The sequence below is a fragment of the Nelumbo lutea genome, chromosome 5, assembly GCF_056320005.1.
Source record: "Nelumbo lutea isolate HS-2025 chromosome 5, American lotus-T2T, whole genome shotgun sequence".
In the NCBI taxonomy this organism is placed as follows: domain Eukaryota; kingdom Viridiplantae; phylum Streptophyta; class Magnoliopsida; order Proteales; family Nelumbonaceae; genus Nelumbo; species Nelumbo lutea.
Genome location: NC_142688.1, coordinates 78,884,355 through 78,906,365, shown reverse-complemented (window position 1 = coordinate 78,906,365; position 22,011 = coordinate 78,884,355). Strand labels below are relative to the sequence as shown.

General features: G+C 41.1%; 1 protein-coding gene across 3 annotated transcripts in view; it reads right to left on the bottom strand.

Annotated features, from left to right (window-relative positions):
* Nucleotides 1-224: 224 nt before the first annotated feature.
* ISPD (Nucleotide-diphospho-sugar transferases superfamily protein) overlaps nucleotides 225-22,011 on the bottom strand; it is a 127,533-nt gene continuing 105,746 nt past the window's right edge. Inside the window, exons 9-13 of one of the 3 annotated variants that reach the window (XR_016099324.1) lie at nucleotides 3,276-3,344; nucleotides 3,126-3,172; nucleotides 2,313-2,394; nucleotides 2,042-2,132; nucleotides 225-663 (exon numbers count right to left, since the gene is read on the bottom strand). Coding sequence is in view for 2 of the 3 variants with exons in the window: in XM_088945149.1 (XP_088801275.1) it covers nucleotides 595-663; nucleotides 2,042-2,132; nucleotides 3,126-3,172; nucleotides 3,276-3,344 (276 nt within the window). In the remaining variant the exon portion in view is untranslated. The remainder of the gene's footprint in view (nucleotides 664-2,041; nucleotides 2,133-2,312; nucleotides 2,395-3,125; nucleotides 3,173-3,275; nucleotides 3,345-22,011) is intronic. The other 2 variants (XM_088945149.1, XM_088945150.1) reach the window with 2 other exon arrangements.

The window sequence follows — 22,011 nt, the reverse complement described above, 5'->3', positions numbered from 1 at the left end:
GTACAGGCCATAAACAGGCCATGCCATGCCAATCCAACATGGTCCATTTTATAACTCTATCAGTAGGCTGTGGAGCCAATAATAACACTCTACACTAAAGAGGTTGAATGGTTATAGGCCCCATGTATTTTATTACTGCCACTGGTGTGAAGTATTACCATATATTCCACAGCCAGGTACACAGTTAAAGCGTTCAGCTAATCCAAATTCCCGAGAAACTACACTTAGTGAAAAATTAACTGAATACAATTAATTAACTCAATAGAATTTCTTTTCTGAATGGCAGGTGAATTTTATGTCATAGGAATTTCATTTTTCTCTTTTGAAAACGTTGAGAGGGGGGAGAGGAGAAAGGTCTTTCCCTTTTATCAAGAATCCCTTAAAGAGGGATCAAGAACAATAATATTTACTTTTGCGTTTAAAGAAAGGTCATTGCTTGGTACAATGGTAAAATTTTGGGCTGATAAGTGTGATTTTGTGGGTTTGTGTATGAGAGCAGGCGCTTTATGCAAAAAATGCCAAATGCTAGGTCCACATCCGGTCCACCCCTTCCAAGACCTTTGAGAACCAGGAACAACATTAGGTAATGACCTTTCACTTGAGTTCTCCTGAATTGATGCTTAATATCCTCTCAGCAAGTAGTAAATCATCTGGAGTTGTAACCTGCAACCATTAAAAAGAGAAATTTAATTAAATTTGTTATGGTTAAAACATAAGAAAAAAATAAAAATTAAACATGAAATAGTTTCCCTGTCAAAGAGCACGATGCATAATGTGCAACTTTTCATGGCATGATCAGAACATATGACCAAATAAGAATATGCAACTTTCTGTTATACCAATTGAACAGAACCAAGCGACAGTGGTAAATCTTCACAACTAGCGGTGGCAATTGGGCGTATTGGGTTGGGTTTGGTTTGGATTGAGCTTCAATCCAATTCATCTAACCCACCAACCCATTAATGACCCAGTTATAAAAAATTAAATGGGTTGGATTCAACCCAAACCCGCTTTAACCCAATCTAACCCGCTCAAACCCATTAATCTTATATTTATGTACTTAAAACAAAAAACTAACTCCCTCTTGACAAATAAATTGGTCATAGCTTGGTGGTAATAGTAATTACTATTTACACAAGTGAAGGTTCAAATCACATTATATGCATGTTATTTTTACACAAGCAGCGAAGCCATTTGACTATGTTCGGGTTTCGGATTTGACCGAACCACAGGTTCAAATCGATCAAACCAACTTGAACTATCTAATTGGATTGTCTTTGAGCTAATTACATCAAGAGTGGTTGAACCGTTTAGATCTAGATCAGTCCGGTCGGACCAGACTAGACCGGTTCAATCAATGACGGATTGACTTGGACTGGCCCATATCAGGTTTATGCACGGATTTGGGACTGAACCGACTGGCCCAAAGCGGGTCAAGAAAAGTAAATTGGACCGACCCGGAATCGGGTTGGGTTGTATAGATATTAGCCAGCCTGGACAATTCAAACCAGGCAAAGCAAGCAAGCGGATTTAGGGTCCGGGCTCATCCCACCTGACCCGTTTCGGATTCGGGTTGGCCCAGATTGGCATATCCTGGGTTGGGTCAGGTTCGGGCTGACTGACCACCCCAAACGAACTGAACCGAGGCAATCGGGTCTGTTCATAATTAGACCAAGTTGAGCTGGTCCGGACTCGGGTCAAGTTGATTTGCATTTATGTCGATTTGGGTGAAGTGTGTTGATTTGAGACAAAACTAATTTTAGTCAATAATTAATAAAGAATTAATGCATTAATTATAAATTATTTCATTCAGATGAAAATTAAAAAAATGGCAAGAAATTAATACTTATATCTTCAGTGGTTAACCCAATGGTTATTCACAACCCAACCCAACCCAATCCATTTAAATTGACCCAATGGGTGATCAAACCCATTTCCAACCCGCCAAGAAAATGGGCAGGTTAGACGCTGGGTGGGTTGGGTGAAAAATTGCCACCCCTATTCACAAATATGACAAAACAAGAATAGGATATTCCACTACCTTGATGTTTGTGTAGGATCCTTCAGTGATGTATACAGGATGTTTAAGGTGCTCAACAATAGAAACATCATCAGTGACTTCAAGTCCTTTTCTGTAGAAAAGCATAAATTCTTGTTACACTTTTTTTCAACGCATTGTTCAGCTTGACAGGAAACAAATGGATAAACCTACACAACTTCCTCATCTCATGTAAAGGAATTCTCTAAACTAGGTTTCCTTTTAGACAAAATCCACTCTTCTAATATTTATTATCACTAGTGAAAAACCGAACCTGGTATATGAATTTGTTGCACCTTTACATGAAAACGGATAAAAATTTCTCACTTAAGGTTGTGATTGGTGGATTTTAGTGCCTACATCATGGTAAGAAAAAGCAAGTTATGCATCTAGGACAACATAATATGTGTAAGTGAGTGCACAAAAGGCAATATAGTGGAGGATGGTGGAGATAGACAAATATGTAGAATTAGGGGGGAGGGGGAGGGTCCATTACTCTTTTCTTTTTTAACAAAAATAAACTTACCCTTCCATTATAAGGCTTATCAGAAATCTTTATTTTTGCTGAGGTTGCTGAGACTACGCTTTGCTCCACATAAATTAGGATTAGAAGTACAGTGCATGGCAGAAGGTATAAGTTGTGTTTCATGATATGGATGTGGGATAAAATATGCTGTTGTATAGATGCCTTTGGTGAAAATTCTTTTTATATGGTGGCATGGATGAAAAGAAAACAATGCATGTGAACAGATATTTTTACATTTAAAAAGAAGAGACAATCCTCTCTTTTAACACAGTACATAAGAAAAATGTCAAAAGCAATTTTCTCTTTCGAGACTTCATTTTTATTAAGATCTAACCAAAGGATAACATGCTAATGTAGATCAATATATATGAATTCAAAGAATGAAATCATCTCAGTCTGTTGATTGAAACATGGGTCACAACTTCTCAAACTTGGTGGTTGTAAGTGAACATTATTGTCAATGTAAGTTCATGACACTTCATAGACTTTTTATCCCTTTCATGATTGATTTAAATAGGTTCAATATCACAAAATTGAATCAATGGGATGAAGATAACATACTTGTTGACAAGCTCAAAACCTTCTCTAAGCAATGAAGGCATTATGACCTGCATAAGACATCTGATAAGTAACTTTAAAAAACTTACGAAAGTGTACAATTTTAGTTAGACCAAAAACCAAGAGGAGCTTAAAGTGCTCTTCATCAATAACCTGTGGGGTCTGCATTTCCCAAAGTGTTTTCCTGTCCAGAGTTCTTACCACAAATGATTCGCTATTTGCCTGCAACGAAGGTAGTGATAAGGATTTTAAGCTGATATAAGATGTATATCTATTATAGAGAGAGACACAAAACAACAGAAAATTGGAACTGAATATCATGCTGTTGGTTTACAGGCCCTACTTGGCATTGACTAAAATTTTGATTCCTACAGTGTGAGCTTGTCTTCACTGCTAGTCCCAAGCAATGTTTCAATCCACCATTGACCTGGATGGTCAAACCATTTGAACCATCTTCTGGTCAAATTCTGGACCCGTTTTTCCTAAAGGAGGAAAGTTGTGTCAAGTTGGTTGCCAGCATTAAAACTTTGCCAAATTCTCATGAACACGGATCACGAGTTGTCTTTTCATGCTCATGCTAAGGCATTCTTTGGAAGTGATGTGCTACACCTTAACCCTGGTGTGGTGAGAAATGGAAAAGGGAATGTTATGATGTTCTCCAAAAGCAATGTGTCACAACAATGTTTGGTTGTGGTGAGAAATAGGCAAGGGTTCCAACATATTTTTTGACAATGGTGGGTAAACAAGTCAGTCCAGGAAATTGATGGTTATAAACTGTTGAGCAAGAGCGAGAGCAAGTGAGAGACAATTGGAGAGAAGAGAGGAGTGCCGAGAGGACTGAAAGCCCCTATTGAACTTAGGGGGCGAAAGAATGATCTATTATTATTTATACTAGTACAGCCGAACAATGTAATCAAAGAGGAAATTACAACAGTACCCTTATGGTACTAAACCTGAATACATAAACATAAACAATACATAAACATAAACAACTGACAACACTCCCCCTCAAGTTGGAGCATAGATATCAATCATGCCCAGCTTGTCACAAAGATCATGATGTCTGGAAAGGTTTAAACTCTTTGTAAAGATGTCTGCAAGCTGGTTCTCAGAAGTGACATAGGGGGTACACACTTCGCCTGTGATAACTTTCTCTCTGATAAAATGCTTGTCAAGTTCGATGTGTTTTGTTCTATCATGTAACACCGGATTGGCAGCAATGCTTATAACTGCTTTGTTATCACAAAATAGAGTTATAGATTTGGTCACTGGGAAACCCAACTCCCCCAACAAATTCTTTATCCACATGCCTTCAGCAACCTTGTGGGCCATAGCACGATATTCAGCTTTAGCACTGGAACTAGCTACCACATTTTGCTTTTTACTTCTCCATGTAACAAGGTTCCCTCCTATAAATGTGCAGTAGCCACTATTAGACTTTCTGTCACTTTGGGATCCAGCCCAATCTGCATCTGTATAAACTTCAACTTTCAAATGTCCGTGCTTTTGAAACAACAAACCAGTACCCGGATACTTCTTCAAATATCGGAGGATTCTCTCTGCTGCTTCAAGATGAGAAGACCTAGGAGCATGCATGAATTGATTGAGAACACCAACAACATATGCAATGTCTGGGCGAGTCACATCCTTAAGTGATTCACCACTGTTGTCACCTAATTTATGGTTGGGGTCAATGGGAGAGTCAACTGGCTTCACCCCCATCTTTCCAGTGTCCTGAAGTAAATCTAGAACGTATTTCCTTTGAGAAATGAAGATACCCTTCTTTGATCGGGCAACTTCAATTCCAAGGAAGTATCTGGCGGGTCCTAGATCCTTCACTTCAAACTGAGTTGCAAGGAAAAGTTTCAATTTCTGAATTTCATCCTCCCAATCACCAGTAACAATTATGCCATCCACATAAACAATTAGAGCAGCAATTTTACCTTCTTAGTGTGTGATCTGATTGACATTGCCTGTATCCTTTCTGCTGAACTGCCACATGGAATCTACTGAACCAAGCTCTTGGTGATTGTTTCAGCCCGTATAAGGACTTCTTCAACTTGCACACTTTCTTTTCATTGCCTTGTGCTAGAAACCCAGGAGGTTGAATCATGTACACTTCCTCTTCAAGGTCACCATTCAAGAATGCATTCTTGATGTCCAGTTGGTGTAAAACCCAATCCAGATTGGCTGCAAGAGAGAAAAGGATTCTAATGGAATTCATCTTGGTGACGGGGGCAAAAGTTTCAGCATAATCAACTCCATACACTTGAGTGAATCCCTTTGCCACTAAGCGAGCTTTATACCTTTCCACTGTTCCATCAGCCTATGCTTGACTGTGAACACCCATTTACATCCAACTGGAACCTTTCCCTTGGGAAGATCAAGTTCCCATGTGCCATTTTTGTGAAGGGCATTAACTTCTTCCCTCATGGCATTTGTCCATTCAGGAACTGAAAGAGCTTCTGCCACATTTTTAGGGATAGAGACACTGTCAATAGAGGTAAGGAAGGCACAGAATGAGGGTGAAATGTTCTCATAGGAGACAAAGTTGGAAATGGGATGTTTTGTGGTGCACAATCTAACACCCTTCCTGTGAGCAATAGGACGGTCAAGATCATTAGCAGTAGAGGAATCGTTTTCAATAGATTCAAGGACATCATTGGGAGCTAAAATACTTGAGTGAGAATGATCCTCCCTCGAGGAGTCTGGTGGCACTGGAGTTACAGCTTCCGGATTCTCTACAACTCTTGGATTTGGCTGGCCTTTGTGAAGACGAGAAAAAACACGAAAAAGTGGAGGGTCAGGGAGAGAGGGAAGCTGAACTAGTTTCTCCTCATGTCTACACTCCCCCCGAGGAGAAACGGGATAGAAATGTTCATCTTCAAAGAAAGAAACATCCATGGAGACAGAATTTACGAGAAACAGGATCAAAAACACGGTAGCCCTTTTGAGTGAAAGAGTAACCAAGAAATATGCAAGGTATAGCACGAGAGTCCAATTTCCCACGGGTGGGAGACAAATTTTAGACAAAACACCAACAACCAAAGACACGAGGAGGAATAGAAAGAAGGGGAGCCTTAGGAAAGAGAAGTTGATGTGGGGCTTTGTACTCTAACCGACGAGAGGGCATACAGTTTATAAGGTAAGTGGAACAAAGAACAACTTCAAGCCAAAACCGTTTGGGAACATTCATATGAAGTAGTAAACCTTGAGCCACTTCAAGGAGATGTCGGTTCTTCCGTTCGGCCACACCATTTTGTTGTGGTGTGCGGGCACAAGAGCTACGGTGAAGGGAACCATGCGAAGCAAAAAATTCCGTGAGGTCACTATGAAAAAATTCTTTTGCATTATCTGATTGGAAAATTTGGATTTCAGTTTGAAATTGAGTGAAGACCATCCGCTGGAAATCTTGAATGATTTTTGGTACTTCTTCCCTGGTTCGCATCGGGTATACCCACGTAAATCTAGAATAATCATCAATGAGGGTAATGAAATACTTGTAGCCACTCTCAGATGGTAAAGTAATAGGGCCCCACACATCAGAATGAACAATGTGAAATGGAGATTCAGATTTACTATGTCTTTGAAGAAAATGAGTTCTACAATGTTTACTCAACTGACACGTTTGACAAGAAAAGTCAGAGACAGACATTGACTTAAACAGTTCTGGGAATACAACTTTCAAAGACTCAAAAGACAAATGACCAAGACGACAATGCCATAAATAGACTTTTTTCTTACAGGACTGACTCATAGACTCTGTAACATGAAGACCAACATTATTCTCCAGCATGTAAAGCCCATCAGCCATACGACCCCTACCAATCGTCCTCCTCGAGGCCAGATCCTGAATCACACAATGAGAAGGGAAAAAAGTCACTGAGCAATTCAAGGAATTAGTAACACTACTAACAGAGAATAAATTAATGGGAAAGTTTGGAACATGAAGAACATCAGAGAGGGTAAGGCCAAGAGGAAGAGAGATAGTTCCTTGACCAGCTATGGAAGAGTATGATCCATCGGCTAGTCTCACCTTGTCTCTTCCAGAAAGAGGGTGATAGGTTTGAAAGTAAGAAGACGTACCAGTCATATGTTTTGATGCTCCAGAATCAATGATCCATGGAGAGTCATGGATGTGAGAAGCAACATGGAAAGCAGTGGCAGGATTACCTGACATAGATGCAAATGAGGTTGAGAGAGGAGTATCCATCTGACGAATTGCTCTACCATAGAGCTTTAAATGGTCACGGAAGGAATTCGTAATGTCCTCCCTTGGGTCAGGTCCAGTGAGATGTGTCTGAGTCACAGTAGAAATGGTAGGCTGATGCTCCCGGGTAGCCATGTTGGCCATGTGATGTTTCTTTGTATTTTGCTGCCCGTACTTCTTATTCACCTCTGAACTATGCTTCATAGTCAGATCTTGAGCCCATTTTGGTTTCCCATGAAGATCCCAACAGATATCTTTGGTGTGTCGGGGTTTCTGGCAATGAGTGCACCACAATTTTTCCTTATCTTCTGTTTTTTTCTGGAGATCTCCTTTCCGGGAAGAAGATCCCCCACCAGTAGATACACCCCCTTTTGCAACTAACACAACAACATCCCCACCAGGGCTGTTCATCAAATTTCTCCTGCTTTCTTCCGATTGTACAAGAGCATAGACTTCCTGAACAGAAGGGAGATCCTTAGAGCTGAGAATCTGAACTCTGATAGATTCATACATAGGATTCAGACCATGTAAGAATGCAAACACCCTTTGCTGGGAGACAATCTGTTTGTACTTCTTAGCATCGTCATCACACTTCCAATCCACACTCTGGTAGTGATCCAACTCCTCCAGGCAGATGTTAAGTTAGAAAAATAGACTGATAAACACCTCTCCCCCTGTCTACAAGTAGAAGATGCTGCCTGTAGTTGATAAATTTTGGCATAGTGTCTCAATTCTGAATATGTAGACTTTGCTTCCCAAATTTCATTCACAGTTTTAGCCCACATGAAATTCTTCCTGATTTGATGTTGCATGGAAACCAAGAGCTAGGACATAACAATACTGTTCTCCTGATTCCATCTATCATATTCAGCACTCCCGGAGGATGGTTCTTTTATCCTCCCATTAATGTAGCCTATCTTCCCTCTTGTAGTGATGTAAACCATCAAGAGGGACAACAGCCATAGGAAAGGATAGGTCACCCCCACCCATTCCATTCGGCATTGAGGAAACTCCAGATGAGGCTGAATCTTCACTACTCATGATTCCTGGTTTAAAAAAACAGCAACCAAAGGAGTACTTCCGTACACGGCTATTATAGAAACAGGTCCTTCTGACCTATGGAACAGGTCTGTATAACCTACGGTCTTGTAGGAATCCAAGAAGAGAACACTGCAGTTGCAGTACACAATCAGGTCTGTATGACCTACAGCTGTATAACCTACGGTCTTGTAGGAATCCAAGAAAAGAACACTGCAGTTGCAGTACACAATCAGGTCTGTATGACCTACAGTTGTATAGATGTCATATGACCCTCCAACAGAATAGAAAAAACAGGTGAAGATCACCACACCCCTAATCGGTAGGTCTGGTAGCCGAACAGTCAATCATTGAGATCAATACAAAAATCTGTTTTAGGACATCAACAGTCCATCGAAGGGGTAAAGGACTACAAAACAAAGTTGAATACAACTACTTTGATAAAAAAAACAGTCCCTCAATAGTCCATCAATCGGCTGAACAGTCAATCAATAAACAACCAATCCGTAGGGCAGCCGAACAGTAAATGAACAGTACCTCTTTTAACTTCAGATGATAGCCTCTCTGTAAGCCAAAAAACTCCCTCTACGAACCTCAAATGATAACCTCTCTACAGTCGAATCGACAATGAATACCACTTTTGGGCTGGAAGATGAAAAGTCTCTACAACTTCTGGGTCGAACTGAATACAACTGATTAGCAGTTCGATGGATACAGCCTTGAGAGATGAAAAGACTATCTGCTACTGTTTGCTTGACACCACCCTTCAGGCCTGGACGACTTGCTCTGATACCATGCTGAGCAAGAGCGAGAGCAAGTGAGAGATAAGAGAAGAGAAGAGAGGGAGAGAGGAGAGGAGTGCCGAGAGGACTGAAAGCCCCTATTGAACTTAGGGGGCGAAAGAATGATCTATTATTATTTATACTAGTACAGCCGAACAATGTAATCAAAGAGGAAATTACAACAGTACCCTTATGGTACTAAACCTGAATACATAAACATAAACAATACATAAACATAAACAACTGACAACATAAACTATGGTACATGAGAGAAGTAAATAATAGAAAATGGAGTAGCAATATGTAGATAAGGATTTAAAAAAAGAAACAGTAATGTTAAAGAAGTTGGAGATAGAATAATGTTAATTAGACTTGTTTTAGGTGAGGAAATCGTTAACATAGTTAATGCTTATGCACGTCAATTGGATTTAGAAGGAAACATTAAAAGGCAATTTTAGGATAGCTTAGAATAATTTATGGGGCTACAAATGGATGGGATCAAATCTGGGTAGGGGTATATCCAAATTCAATTCAATAAGAATTTGAGATCTGTTTTTTCTTTTAACAGAAAGGGACTACACAAGATGGGGCAGCATGTCCCCCGGCATCACAGAAGCAAACAAAAGCAAGCAAGCAACAAAGGCAGCTCATTAGTATTTACATTGAGCCCACTGAAAGCTGCATGTGTCAACCAGTCTGCCGCTTGATTAGAGTAGAAAAGCTCTGATATCTGTTTTGATATAAACTTTATGAAAAGAAGAAAGAAGAGAAAAGTTTTTGCTTGAAAAGAAAAGAAGAAATAGAAGAGAATGAGAGGAAGCCAAAAGAATTAAATCTGGCCGCCCCCTTCCTTTTAATTATACTCATAAAAATAATGTACAAGTTACAAGTACAAGTATGCCCTTAGTAGGTCGACTACTTATAAGAAGCTAAAAAGAACCACTTAACATAAACTAATGGGCCTAAGGCCCAATAACTTCTAAACTGAATTATATAAATAAAAAATAAATAAAGTCGGCCCAATAACTCAACACTCCCCCTCAAGTTGGGAATAAATGCCACACATTCCCAACTTACGTAGATCATGCTCCAGCTTGTTTCTTGCAACACCTTTTGTAAGAACATCAGCAAGCTGCAAATTAGATGCAACATAGGGCAAGCAAACTTCCCCTGAAGTCAACCTTTCTCTTATAAAATGTCTGTCCACTTCAATATGCTTCATCCTATCATGCTGAACTGGGTTGTGGGCAATGTTAATTGCTGCTTGATTGTCACAGTATAGCATCATAGGTTCTTCTGCCTCAATCCCAATCTCTCCTAACAAGGAACGGATCCAGAGGAGCTCTAAATCACCATGTGTCATGGCTCTGTATTCAGCTTCTGCACTTGACCTTGCCACAACTGTTTGTTTCTTACTCTTCCATGAAACTAGATTACCTCCAACAAGAGTGCAAACTCCTGATGTAGATCTCTTATCGTCTAGACACCTTGCCGAATCAGCATCTGTGTAAGCCTCTAGCTTCAACTGTCCATGGTCAGTAAACAATATGCCTCTACCTGGGGTCCCTTCAAATAAGAAAGTATACTGTCAACCGCCTCCCAATGTTGAACTCGTGGGGCATGCATGTCTGATTCTTAATCTCTGATATCTTGTCGTGTCATACATAAGTATAGCAACTGCCCCACTAATCTCTGATATCTCCCAACATCCTTCACTAGTTCATCTTCTGAAGCATTTATTCTATGGTAGATCCAGAACATATACTACACTATACTACACTATCAAAACTGACACCAGGGACCCCCTCCTCTTTACAAACAGAGTATGATCTGATTGAGTCTGAGTATAGCCAAAAACAACCAAGGCTCTTCTAAACCTGTCAAACCAAGCTTTGGGTGATTGTTTCAAACCATATAGAGACTTCTTCAACCTACATACCTTTCCCTTTTCCACATCATCGTAGAAACCAATTGGAAGATCCATATACACTTCTTCTTGCAAGTCCCCATTGAGAAAAGCATTTTTCACATCATGTTGGAAGAGTGGCCAAGAGTATGTAGCTGCTAGTGAGAGAAGAATCTGGACTGAGCTCATCTTTGCCACTGGTGCAAAAGTTTCTAAGTAATCTATGCCATAAGTTTGAGTATACCCTTTTGCAACCAGCCTTGCCTTATACCTTTCTAGACTCCCATCCACCTTGTATTTCACTATATAAACCCATCTGCATCCAACTGTCTCCTTGCCTTCTAGTAGATTCACAATCTCCCATGTCTGATTCTTAATCAAAGTTTTCATTTTCTCATGCATAACTGTCTTCCCCTCAGGTTTGGAGAGAGCTTCACTAACACCCTTGGGTATAGACACGGAGTTGAGGGAGGAAAGGAAGGCTTGATAGCAAGGAGATAGTCCATTGTAGGAGAGAGAGTGTGAGATGCGATGAGTAGTACACTTTCTCTTCCCTTTTTTGAGTGCAATAGGAAGGTCAATGTCATCTACAATGGGGTTAGTATCAATAGGAATTAAACCATTAGAGGAAGCAAGGGAAATACTTGGATCAGTGTCGGTCGAACTTGGAGTCTCCAAGGAGTCGATAGGAAGTGATGTGGGTTCTTCTGCTGTGGAATCAACCTCCCTATGCAGTTGAAGACGCTGTCGTGTAAAACACTAAGAAACAAGACGCAAGGGAGGTGGTAAAGTAGGTGAAATAAGAGGGCCGGACACTGGAGTGAACAAAGGGGCTGGAACCGGAAGTGGTAATAGATTGCTCACTTCCTTCCCAAAACACTCCCCCTGAGAAGAACCCCTTGGGAAGAAAGGTGTGGACTAAAAAAAGGTGACATCCATAGTAACATACCGACTTCGAGAGACTGGGTCATAACAACAATACCCCTTCCAGTTTCCTACATACCCAAGGAAGACACACTTCTTTGCCTTAGGATCAAGTTTCAAGCAGTGAGGACCAAGAACATGGACAAAGCATACACAACCAAACACCCTTAGAGGAATATGGAACATCTCCCCCTTAGGAAAAAGAAGGCTGAACGGGGTGCTATATCCAAGAATATGAGAAGGCACCCAATTAATCAAGAAAACCGCTGTAAGAACTGCATCACCCCAAAAACGAACTGGAATAGTAAAGGTCATCATCAATGCTTCTTGCAACTTCCACAATGTGTCTGTTCTTCCTTTCTACTACATCATTTTGCTGTGAAGCGTATGAATAGTTGCTTTGATGGATTACTCCATGCTCTGATAGGTATGATGCTAGGTTTTTTTTCCCAAAATATTCCTTGGCATTGCCTGACCTAAACACTTTCACTCGTAACCCAAACTGCGTTAGCATCATCTGGTGAAACTGTCGAACCAAAGATGGCACCTCATCAAATATAGCCAAGAATATCGAGAATAATCATCCACCAACAGAAGGAAATACCAATAGCCAGCCGTAGAAGGAATATGATATGGCCCCTATACATTAGTATGAACAATATCAAAAGTAGAAGAGCATCTTTTGTTACTAGCTTTAAAGAAATATATACAATGTTTTCCAAGTTGACAACCTTCACACTCTAAACTGGACAAATTAATAGACTCAAACAACTTCAGAAATAAGAGACACAAAGAAGTAAAACACAAATGCCCTAACCAATTATGCCAAAGCATAACCTGACCCACTGACTCTGACTCAATACACCTGCTGACATGATGACTCTGATGACTAGAAAGCGCATTAAGAAGGTAGATTCCATTCACCTCACGACCACTCCCGATCGTCCTCTTTGATTCCAGATCCTACAAAACACAATGACTAGGAGATAAAATTGCTAAACAATTCAAATTCTTTGTCAAACTACTAATAGATAAAATGTTAGTACTCAGTCTAGGAGCATGGAGCACAGAGGGTAGGGAAATGGTATCGGTTATCTTGACAGACCCTTTCCAACAATGGGAACATGTGACCTATCAGTTGTGGAAATTCTATCTCTGCCAAAGCAGAGGTGATATGAGGAGAAAATGGTGGTGTTAAAGTGTGCCGAATAGGGGTAGTTTAGTCTTCTTATGTTTGTTAAGTAGCTTGCTTATGTGGTAGTGTTATTAGAGTCACTCTGCCCCACACTTAAGTAAGGGCATTTTTGTCTTTGTAAAGATTATTAGAGTCTAATATAGATTAAGGGGGTCGACTGTATGGGTAATCCATCAGATTTCGACAGACCCTTCTTCTTCTTCTCTTCCTGGTTTGGACTACTGTAGCACCAGTCGAAACATGGTATCAGAGCCATGCTCCTGACCTACCTCAGTTGGTGAAGCACCTCAACAGTGTTCGTTACTCTTCTCCTTCGTTTCTGGTCAGTCAATGGAGAGAACTGGTTCGCCCTAGGTCAGAAACATCACAACTCGTCTCTCTCTGCTGCGCATAACCTTCTTCAGCAAGGAAAGTGACTTCAGCAGTGAATGGTTGGTTGATATTCTCAAAGGAAGGTCAGTTATCTCTTCTTCTAGTGTTATTGATATTTCTAGGTAGAAACCCTACGAGAAGCTGTTAGTATTGATTGGAACCTAGAGAGGTAGGTTCATTGTTGCCCTAGAAAGGGCTGTGTGTAGTAGCTGAATGGTGTAGGGCTGCTGTGAGTTGTTGAGTGGTGTTAGGGCTGCTGTAAGTGGCCGAGTGGTGTAAGGTGGAATGCAGTGACCTTACCGAGCTCTGTGGTTGTGTAATGCCCTCTTAAGTGTGTTAAACAAGTCTGAACTGGGTGTAGCAAATTTGACCGTGTTATGGTGCTTGTGGTGCACAATTTTTTTTTTATTGAGTGGTTGTAAGAGGAACTACTTGTGATTTGTGAGTGCTAAATTGATGCTTATGTGGGTTGTAGGTGTATGAAGTCAGCAGTAGTGTGAATAAGAACAAGTGTGTGCTCCCACTGTTGTGTTTAGGGGTTGCAATAGGTGCTGAAGAATCAAATTGTGAACAACATCAATTAGCTTGTAGCTGAGAAGTAAGGTTAGAGGCAACTGTGAAAGAGTACAATGGCAGCAATAGGAGATGGGTACAATGATCAGAAACCTAGTGTGGTAATTTCCCCCGACTACCTAAGGGTACAAATGACCTCAGTTAAGCTGAATGGGGAGAACTATGTTCCATGGACTAAATCAGTGGAAATTTTTCTCAGCAAAGAAGAAAGTAAAGCATATAAGAGATGAGAAGCCACCGGTTGACTCTCTAGGGTTAGATGATTGGGAACAAGAAGATGCTCAAATCATGACTTGGCTATGGAATAGTATGGAGCCCAAAATTAGTGCCAACTTCATGTTCCTTGATACGGCTAAGGATATATGGGAGCATGCTAAGAAACTATATTCTGGGCAAGATAACACAACAAGAGTATATCAGCTTTATCAGAGTACTTTGATTTACAACAACGAACCAAAACACTAGAAGAGTACTATGCCTGCATGAAGAATATAAGGATTGAACTCAATGTCTATCATCCCTTCACTCCAGATATTAAAGTTCAGCAACAACAAAGGGAACAACTAGATGTTACAAGATTTTTAGTGGGGCTGAAGTCGGAATATGAACCAGTTAGAGCCCAAATATTGGGGGGCTCTACTCTTCCTACACTTGAGGAAGTATTCTCAAGGCTTCGTAGAATTTCTTTGGGACAGATTGAGAACCCCACATAGTCTGATAGATCAACACTTGTGACAGCTAGAGGAGGTGGGCATAGTACAAGAGGGGGCGGTCGTGCTCCCAGAGGAGGTCGTGGCAATTCCATGATTGGTCGGGGTGGCCGTGGCAGAGGGAAAAATAACTCTACAAGGAAATGTACTCATTGTGGTAGGGAAGGACACACAATGGATTTCTGTTATGACCTACATGGTCCTCCCTCTAAATGGGCTAATCATGCTGTAGCAGGCAAGGTTGATATCAGTGACAGTAAACTGGCAGACCGAACTCCTCCCACATCTACATCTACTTCTGGGAAGGTGAGTGTAATGTGTGATGAGTATGAACAATTCCTTCAAACTACTTCACAACATACCACTGCCACACTTGCACAATCAGGTATTGCTTACATGTCATCTAAAGCTCCTTCCTGGATTATTGAATCTAGAGCCTCAGATCATATGACCTGGACTCCAGGTGTTCTCTTCTCTTTCAGAGACCTCCATATCACAAACTGTTACACTTGCCAATGGGTTCTCATCTCCCATCTGTGGTGTTGGTAATGTTGACATGGCTTTTGTCCCCTTATCATCTGTTTTATATGTACCTAAGTTTCCATTCAATCTTATATCTGTTAGTAAAATAACCAAAGCTCTTAACTATTCTGTTACCTTCTTTCCTTCCACTTGTGTTTTTCAGGATCTCAAGACGGGGAAGAAGATTGGTGGGGGGCAAGCTGGTGGATTGTATTACCTTGACGGTGGTGGATCTTCAATTGCACTTCAGACTTCCCTTACTCCTCTACAATGGCATTGCCGACTGAGACATCCATCTCTCAAGGTTCTCAAGATGTTGGTTCCGTCATTGAGTCAGTTGTTAGTTTTACAATGTGAGTCATGTCAGTTTGGTAAACACCGTCGTGTGTCCTTCAGTCCAAGAGTTGAGAGTCGTATGTTGAGTCATTTTTCTTTGGTTCATTTAGATGTTTGGGGTCCAATCAAAATAGAGTCTTATAATGGATACAAGTATTTTGTCTCCTTTATTGATGATTGTTCAAGAATGACATGGATTTACTTAATGAAAGAAAGAAGTGAATTATTTTCCATTTTTCAAAAATTCCATGCTGAAATACGCACACAATTTGCTGTTCCAATCAAAGTTCTCCGTTCAGATAATGGTCTTGAATACTTTCTTACTTCATTTCAACAGTATTTAGAACAACATGGCATTATTCATCAGACCTCACGTGCTTTCACCCCTCAACAAGATGGGGTGGCTGAACGGAAGAATCGTCAGCTTCTTGAAACTGTTTGGTCTATGCTTCACCACATGAATGTTCCTAAACGGTTTTGGAGTGATGCTGTACTCACTGCATGTTTTCTCATTAATCGGATGCCCTCTTTTATTCTTCATGGTCGGCCCCCCTTCTCTATCTTGTTTCCCACTTTATCTTTGTTTCCATTAACTCCTCGTGTCTTTGGTTGTGTGTGCCTTGTTCACAATCTGAGTCCTGGAATAGACAAGCTAGATGCACGCTCAATTAAATGTGTCTTCCTTGGCTACTCTCGGACTCAAAAAGGGTACAAGTGTTATAATCTCATTAACTGAAAGTGCTATGTCTGCCTTGATGTCACCTTATTTGAGTCTGTACCCTTCTTCTCCAATCATGAAGCACCCTTGTCTTCACCCTTACCTCCTCTTCCTCTTCCAGTTGGTGATCCAGTTCCAGAGGCTGTTGTTGGAGTAGACTCATCACCTCATCCAGTGCAGGTCACCACTGAACGACCATCGATCCGACAAGTGTATACAAGTCGAACGACACCGGCACCTCCTTCGGCTTCTACCTCATTTGCGGATCCTCTCATGGCTCCTATTGCTGAATCTTCAGACCTTGACCTACCCATTGCCTTATGGAAAGGTAAACACAGTTCTACCCTCCATCCCATTTCCAATTTTGTTTCATTATCTCGTCTTTCTACCTCACATTGCCAGTTTGTTTCACTTTTGTCCTCTATTTCCATACATAACAATGTTCAAGAAGCTCTTAGTTCACCTGGATGGCGGCGGGCAATGGAGGAAGAACTTTCTGCTCTTCAACATACTCAAACATGGGAACTTACTACTCTCCCACCTGGTAAGCATGCTGTGGGCTGTAAATGGGTGTATACTGTGAAATACTTGCCAGATGGTAGTGTGGAGCGTCTGAAGGCCAGACTTGTTGCTAAAGGTTACTCACAGTTGTATGGAGTGGATTACATGGAGACATTCTCTCCGGTGGCTAAAATTGGTTCTGTTCGTGTACTAATTTCCTTGGTAGTTATGTATGATTGGCCTCTCTTTCAACTTGACATAAAGAATGCCTTCCTCCATGGTGATCTGGTGGAGGAGGTATATATGGAGCAACCACCTGGGTTTGTTGCTCAGGGGGAGGTTGGTGAGGTGTGCAAACTGAAGAAGGCAATTTATGGTTAAAGCAATCTCCATGTGCTTGGTTTGGGAAGATCAACGAAGTGGTGAAGAGTTTTGGAATGAAGCAATGCCAGGTTGATCACTCAATGTTCAGCTATGACTCAGAAGCTGGGAAGATTTTATTAGTGGTCTATGTGGATGATATTGTCATCACTGGTAGTGATAAATTTGGGATTGGCAAACTAAATGTATTTTTGCAAAATAATTTTCAAACAAAAGACCTTGGAACATTAAAGTATTTACTGGGAATAGAAGTTGCCAAGTCAAAACAAGGTGTATATCTGTGCCAAAGGAAATATGTCCTTGATCTATTGGAAGAAAGAGGACTGTTAGGTGCAAAACCGGCTAAGACCCCTATGGAACCAAATGTTAAGTTGAGTAGTGATACATGAGACATATTTGAAGATCCTGGAAGGTATAGATGACTAGTGGGAAAGCTGAACTATCTGACTATCACGAGACCCGACATCTCCTTTGCAGTCAGTGTGGTGAGCCAATTCATGTAGAACCCTCGTATACCTCACTGGGATGCAATCCTTAGAATTGTGAAGTATCTAAAAGGAGCTCCAGGCTATGGGCTATTGTATAAACCAGGGGGAAAACTTGAAGTAGTTGGGTATACAAATGTAGACTGGGCAGGCTCAGTGAATGACAGAAGATCTACTACAGGCTATTGCACATTTCTTGGAGGAAATCTTGTGACATGGAAGAGTAAAAAGTAGATGGTTGTGGCCAGAAGCAGTGCTGAAGCCGAATATAGGGCCATGGCTCACACTACCTGTGAATTAGTGTAGTTGAGGAATCTCCTACAAGAAATTGGGTTTCACATGGATAAACCTATGAGATTGTACTGTGACAACCAAGCTGCACTCCATATCTCATCCAATCCTATCTTTCATGAGAGAACAAAGCACATAGAGGTTGATTGCCACTTTGTGAGAGAGAAGGTTCTTGCTGGAGAGATAAATACAAAACACGTGGGCTCGAATGACCAGTGGGCAGATTTGTTTACAAAAGCTCCAATCTCAGGGAAAGTGAACTATCTATGTAACAAGCTGGGATTATATGACATATATTCTCCATCTTGAGGGGGAGTGTTAAAGTGTGCCGAATAGGGGGAGTTTAGTCTTCTTATGTTAGTTAAGTAGCTTGCTTATGTGGTAGTGTTATTAGAGTCACTCTGCCCCACACTTAAGTAAGGGCATTTTTGTCTTTGTAAAGATTATTAGAGTCTAATATAGATTAAGGGGGTCGACCGTATGGGTAATCCATCAGATTTCAACAGACCCTTCTTCTTCTTCTTCTTCTCTTCCTGGTTTGGACTACTGTAGCACTAGTCGAAACAGGTGGAAATGTTGGTCATATGCTCTGAGGCTGTTGAATCTATAATCTAAGGGGGTCCCTCCTTACCTGTAGTGGAAACATAGTTTGTAGTGGCAAGTGAACTACCTATTTGTGCAAAGAAGTAGAATGTCCACATCTTGATCTACATGTACCTTGTTACCCACCTAATAATGGGTTAGGGCTGACTGTATCTCTCTGATTTGGTAACTACCCATATCTCTCCAGTTCGGCCCTCACTGCAGCTACTACAACAAACTCTAGGGAAGCTGTAGTAGGTGGTCTTGATAAGTCACCAGTTACTGCCATATTCACATTTTCCTTCTTGTTTCTAAGTCAGCTCGACATAAGGTGAGGGTGAAGCTTTCAACAGGTATCTCTAGTGAAGGGATGAGAGATCCATCATATGGATGGCCAACCCTATAGGTAGGTTGGGCAAAATTTCAAAAATTTCTCTCTCTCCCATCTGGGAATCACATTTCCTGTTTTAGAAAAACTGCATTTTTCAAGGATCAATCTTGAACCAAGAACCGAACCAGATTTGAACCAAAACAGGAGAGGGATATACTTGATACGAAGAAACAACATCCTCCAATGAAGGTGTTCACGCCCAAAGAAGTCTCCAAAGACTGCTCCCACTGAAGATGACACAGTGTAGGGTGGAGCAGAATCACCAGTGTTCTTCCCAAGAACCGAATCCTTCAGCAAGAATTCGATGGAGGCTGTGAGCACGACTTCAGATCAGCCTTTCTCCAAAGACTGATATCAAGAACTATTCTTGATCGCTCCTACAAAACTGGAGATCGAACTGGCAGTAGGTGGCAACTGGAGGAGAACGCAGGGAGAAGATGGCGCAGTCACACTGTTGCTATCTTCTCTCTGTGTGATATGAGATCTGATCTCTGGATGTTGGGGATGGGCTGAATGGTTCGCCCCCTCCGCCTTTTATAGACTTAAAGAGATCAACTCCTAATCCCATTAGGAGTTTCCTGATTCAAATCCTTATTTGAATCTGGACTCTCTTTAAGTGATAAGGACAGATCCTTATCTTATCTGCAGATTAGATCAGCTCTCTCCTAACCTCATTAAGAGGTTTCCAGATCCAAATTCAGATCTAGACTCTCTGAGTGGATAACTCCCTATCCTATCTGCTGATCCAATTCCAGATCTGCCCTGTCTTTAATTAGTCTAACTAAACCAGTTCAAAATGGGCTTTAGGCCCAATAAGTCTATGTGCTCATTAACCTTCCAAACTACTGCCCAGTTGGTCTTCTTTGTATGGCGTGGGACCTAAACATTGATCTACACATCAGCCACATGGGTTCAGTCCAACCTCTGTTACAAGGCCTGACCGAATTCACTGAAAAGACAGTGAACCCCCTGAAGCTCATTACATGAGCTCCTAATGGGCCTAACACTTACACTAATTGGTCCCTGGGCCAAGCCACCTTATAAAAACCCAGGGACTGTGGGCAGATGCAAGATTAGCCCATCAGGTATTACCTTCAATGGTCTTACACTTAACCTCTTAGCCCATAATGATCAAACACTGCCCGACAAGAGAGGACCTCTCCCTTAGCTGTAAGGAACAGTGTTGCACTCTCTATTCACATGGATCCCGGGAATTAAAACCTTTTGCAAACATTTTGAAACCGCAATATATATATGTATATCCGTATATAAATATATTTTGCAAAACAAATTTCAACGATTGAAATTGGCTGCTGACAGTCTTGGTTTCCATCAGAGAGAGTGCATCCCCGATCATTGCCTTTGTCCGACAAAGGTGCTGATCCTGTCACTATGATCACCCACTCAGATGAATTCTCGGACTATCCCAACATACCCAGGTTTTGACCCCTTCTAAGGATCTCACTGATTGGCATATCAAAGACAGCCCAATCTGACACCTAGTGCAGTATCATAATTGAGTGTAGGGGTCAGGTGTAATTTTCCAGTTTTGCCCACTAATCACCAAGGTCCAAGGCAATACTGGAAATCTGGTTCAGTTCAGGGTTTCAAGTAAACCTACACTACATGTACCTCAGGTCTCACCCTGGCAGCTGAGACAGGCCACCCCAACACTTGGTGGCACCTCAGTGTCAACCTTAGCAGGATAAATCTCCTCGGACTTATCCAACGGCTGTGAACATTCTAAACTAACATGAGTCTCATAAGTGTCCAGTTTAAGGGTATTACATAGAAACACACCACTATAACATGAATCAAATATGTACTTTATTCATTTACAATAAATGTCATAATGTACATCAATCTGATTGGAGCTAAGGGCATACACTGTCTAACATCTAGTATGCTTAGGCTTCTTATAGTAGTCACAAATCAGATCCTTCTTATCTTCTTTTCTAAGTTCATTTCCATCCCTATCTCCACTCTACTTCGGTTTCACTGTGCTAACCATAGTAGACTGCTCAAGGTCTGGGTTCCTCATCATCACATTCCTCCTACTCTCCTCTCTTGACACAAAGGCATATGCCTGAGAGAGAGTTACACTGTCTCTAGAAAGAATATGCTGTCGTGGAATGTCATACTCGGGGTTAAGTCCAACTAGAAACTCAAAAACCCTATTCTTCTTTAACAGTTTCTGGTATGTTGTTGCATCCTTGCTACTTTCCCAAACCACAGTCTCCAAATGATCTATCTCTCATGCCATAAGGTTTTGAGGGCTGAAAAATAAATAGCAATAGACTTATCTCCCTGTCTGGTAGCAATTACTTGGTTCCTCAACTGGTAAGCTCTAGCAACATTCTCATTTTGTGAACAGGTTTTTGCAACTCCATCCCAAATTTCCTTAGTTGTGTTAGCCCATAAAACGTTTTTACTTATATGGGGCAACATGGAATTGCACAACCAAGTCATTACCATATAGTTCTCTTGTACCCATTGGGAGCAGTTAGTTTCGGGGCCAAAAGTTCCTAAAGAAACTCCAATTGTTGAAAAAGGAGATCAAGGAGTGGAATAGGGAGAAGTTTGGAAGATTGGAGGAGAAGAAAGCTGATTTGATTTCTCAGGTTGAGGCAATTGATAAAAAAGAGGTAGAAGGAACTTTAGGTGAAGGTGATGGGGAGTTAAGATGGTATTTGAAGAAAGAGCTAGGGGAGACTTTATTGAGGGAGGAAATATGCTGGAAGAGAAAATCAAGAGATAGATGGATCAAAGAAGGTGATGGAAATACATAATTTTTCCATGCCGTTGCAAAGGAAGAGCATGTTTACTTCTTTATTGGTGAGGGAAAATGAGATCACGGACCAAGGTGAGACAGCTAAAGCATTCTCAGAGCATTTATAGAAGACCCCTAGTTGAGAGGTGGAGGATTGAAGGCATTGATTGGAAGACATTGGGGGAGACAAAGACTTAAGTCC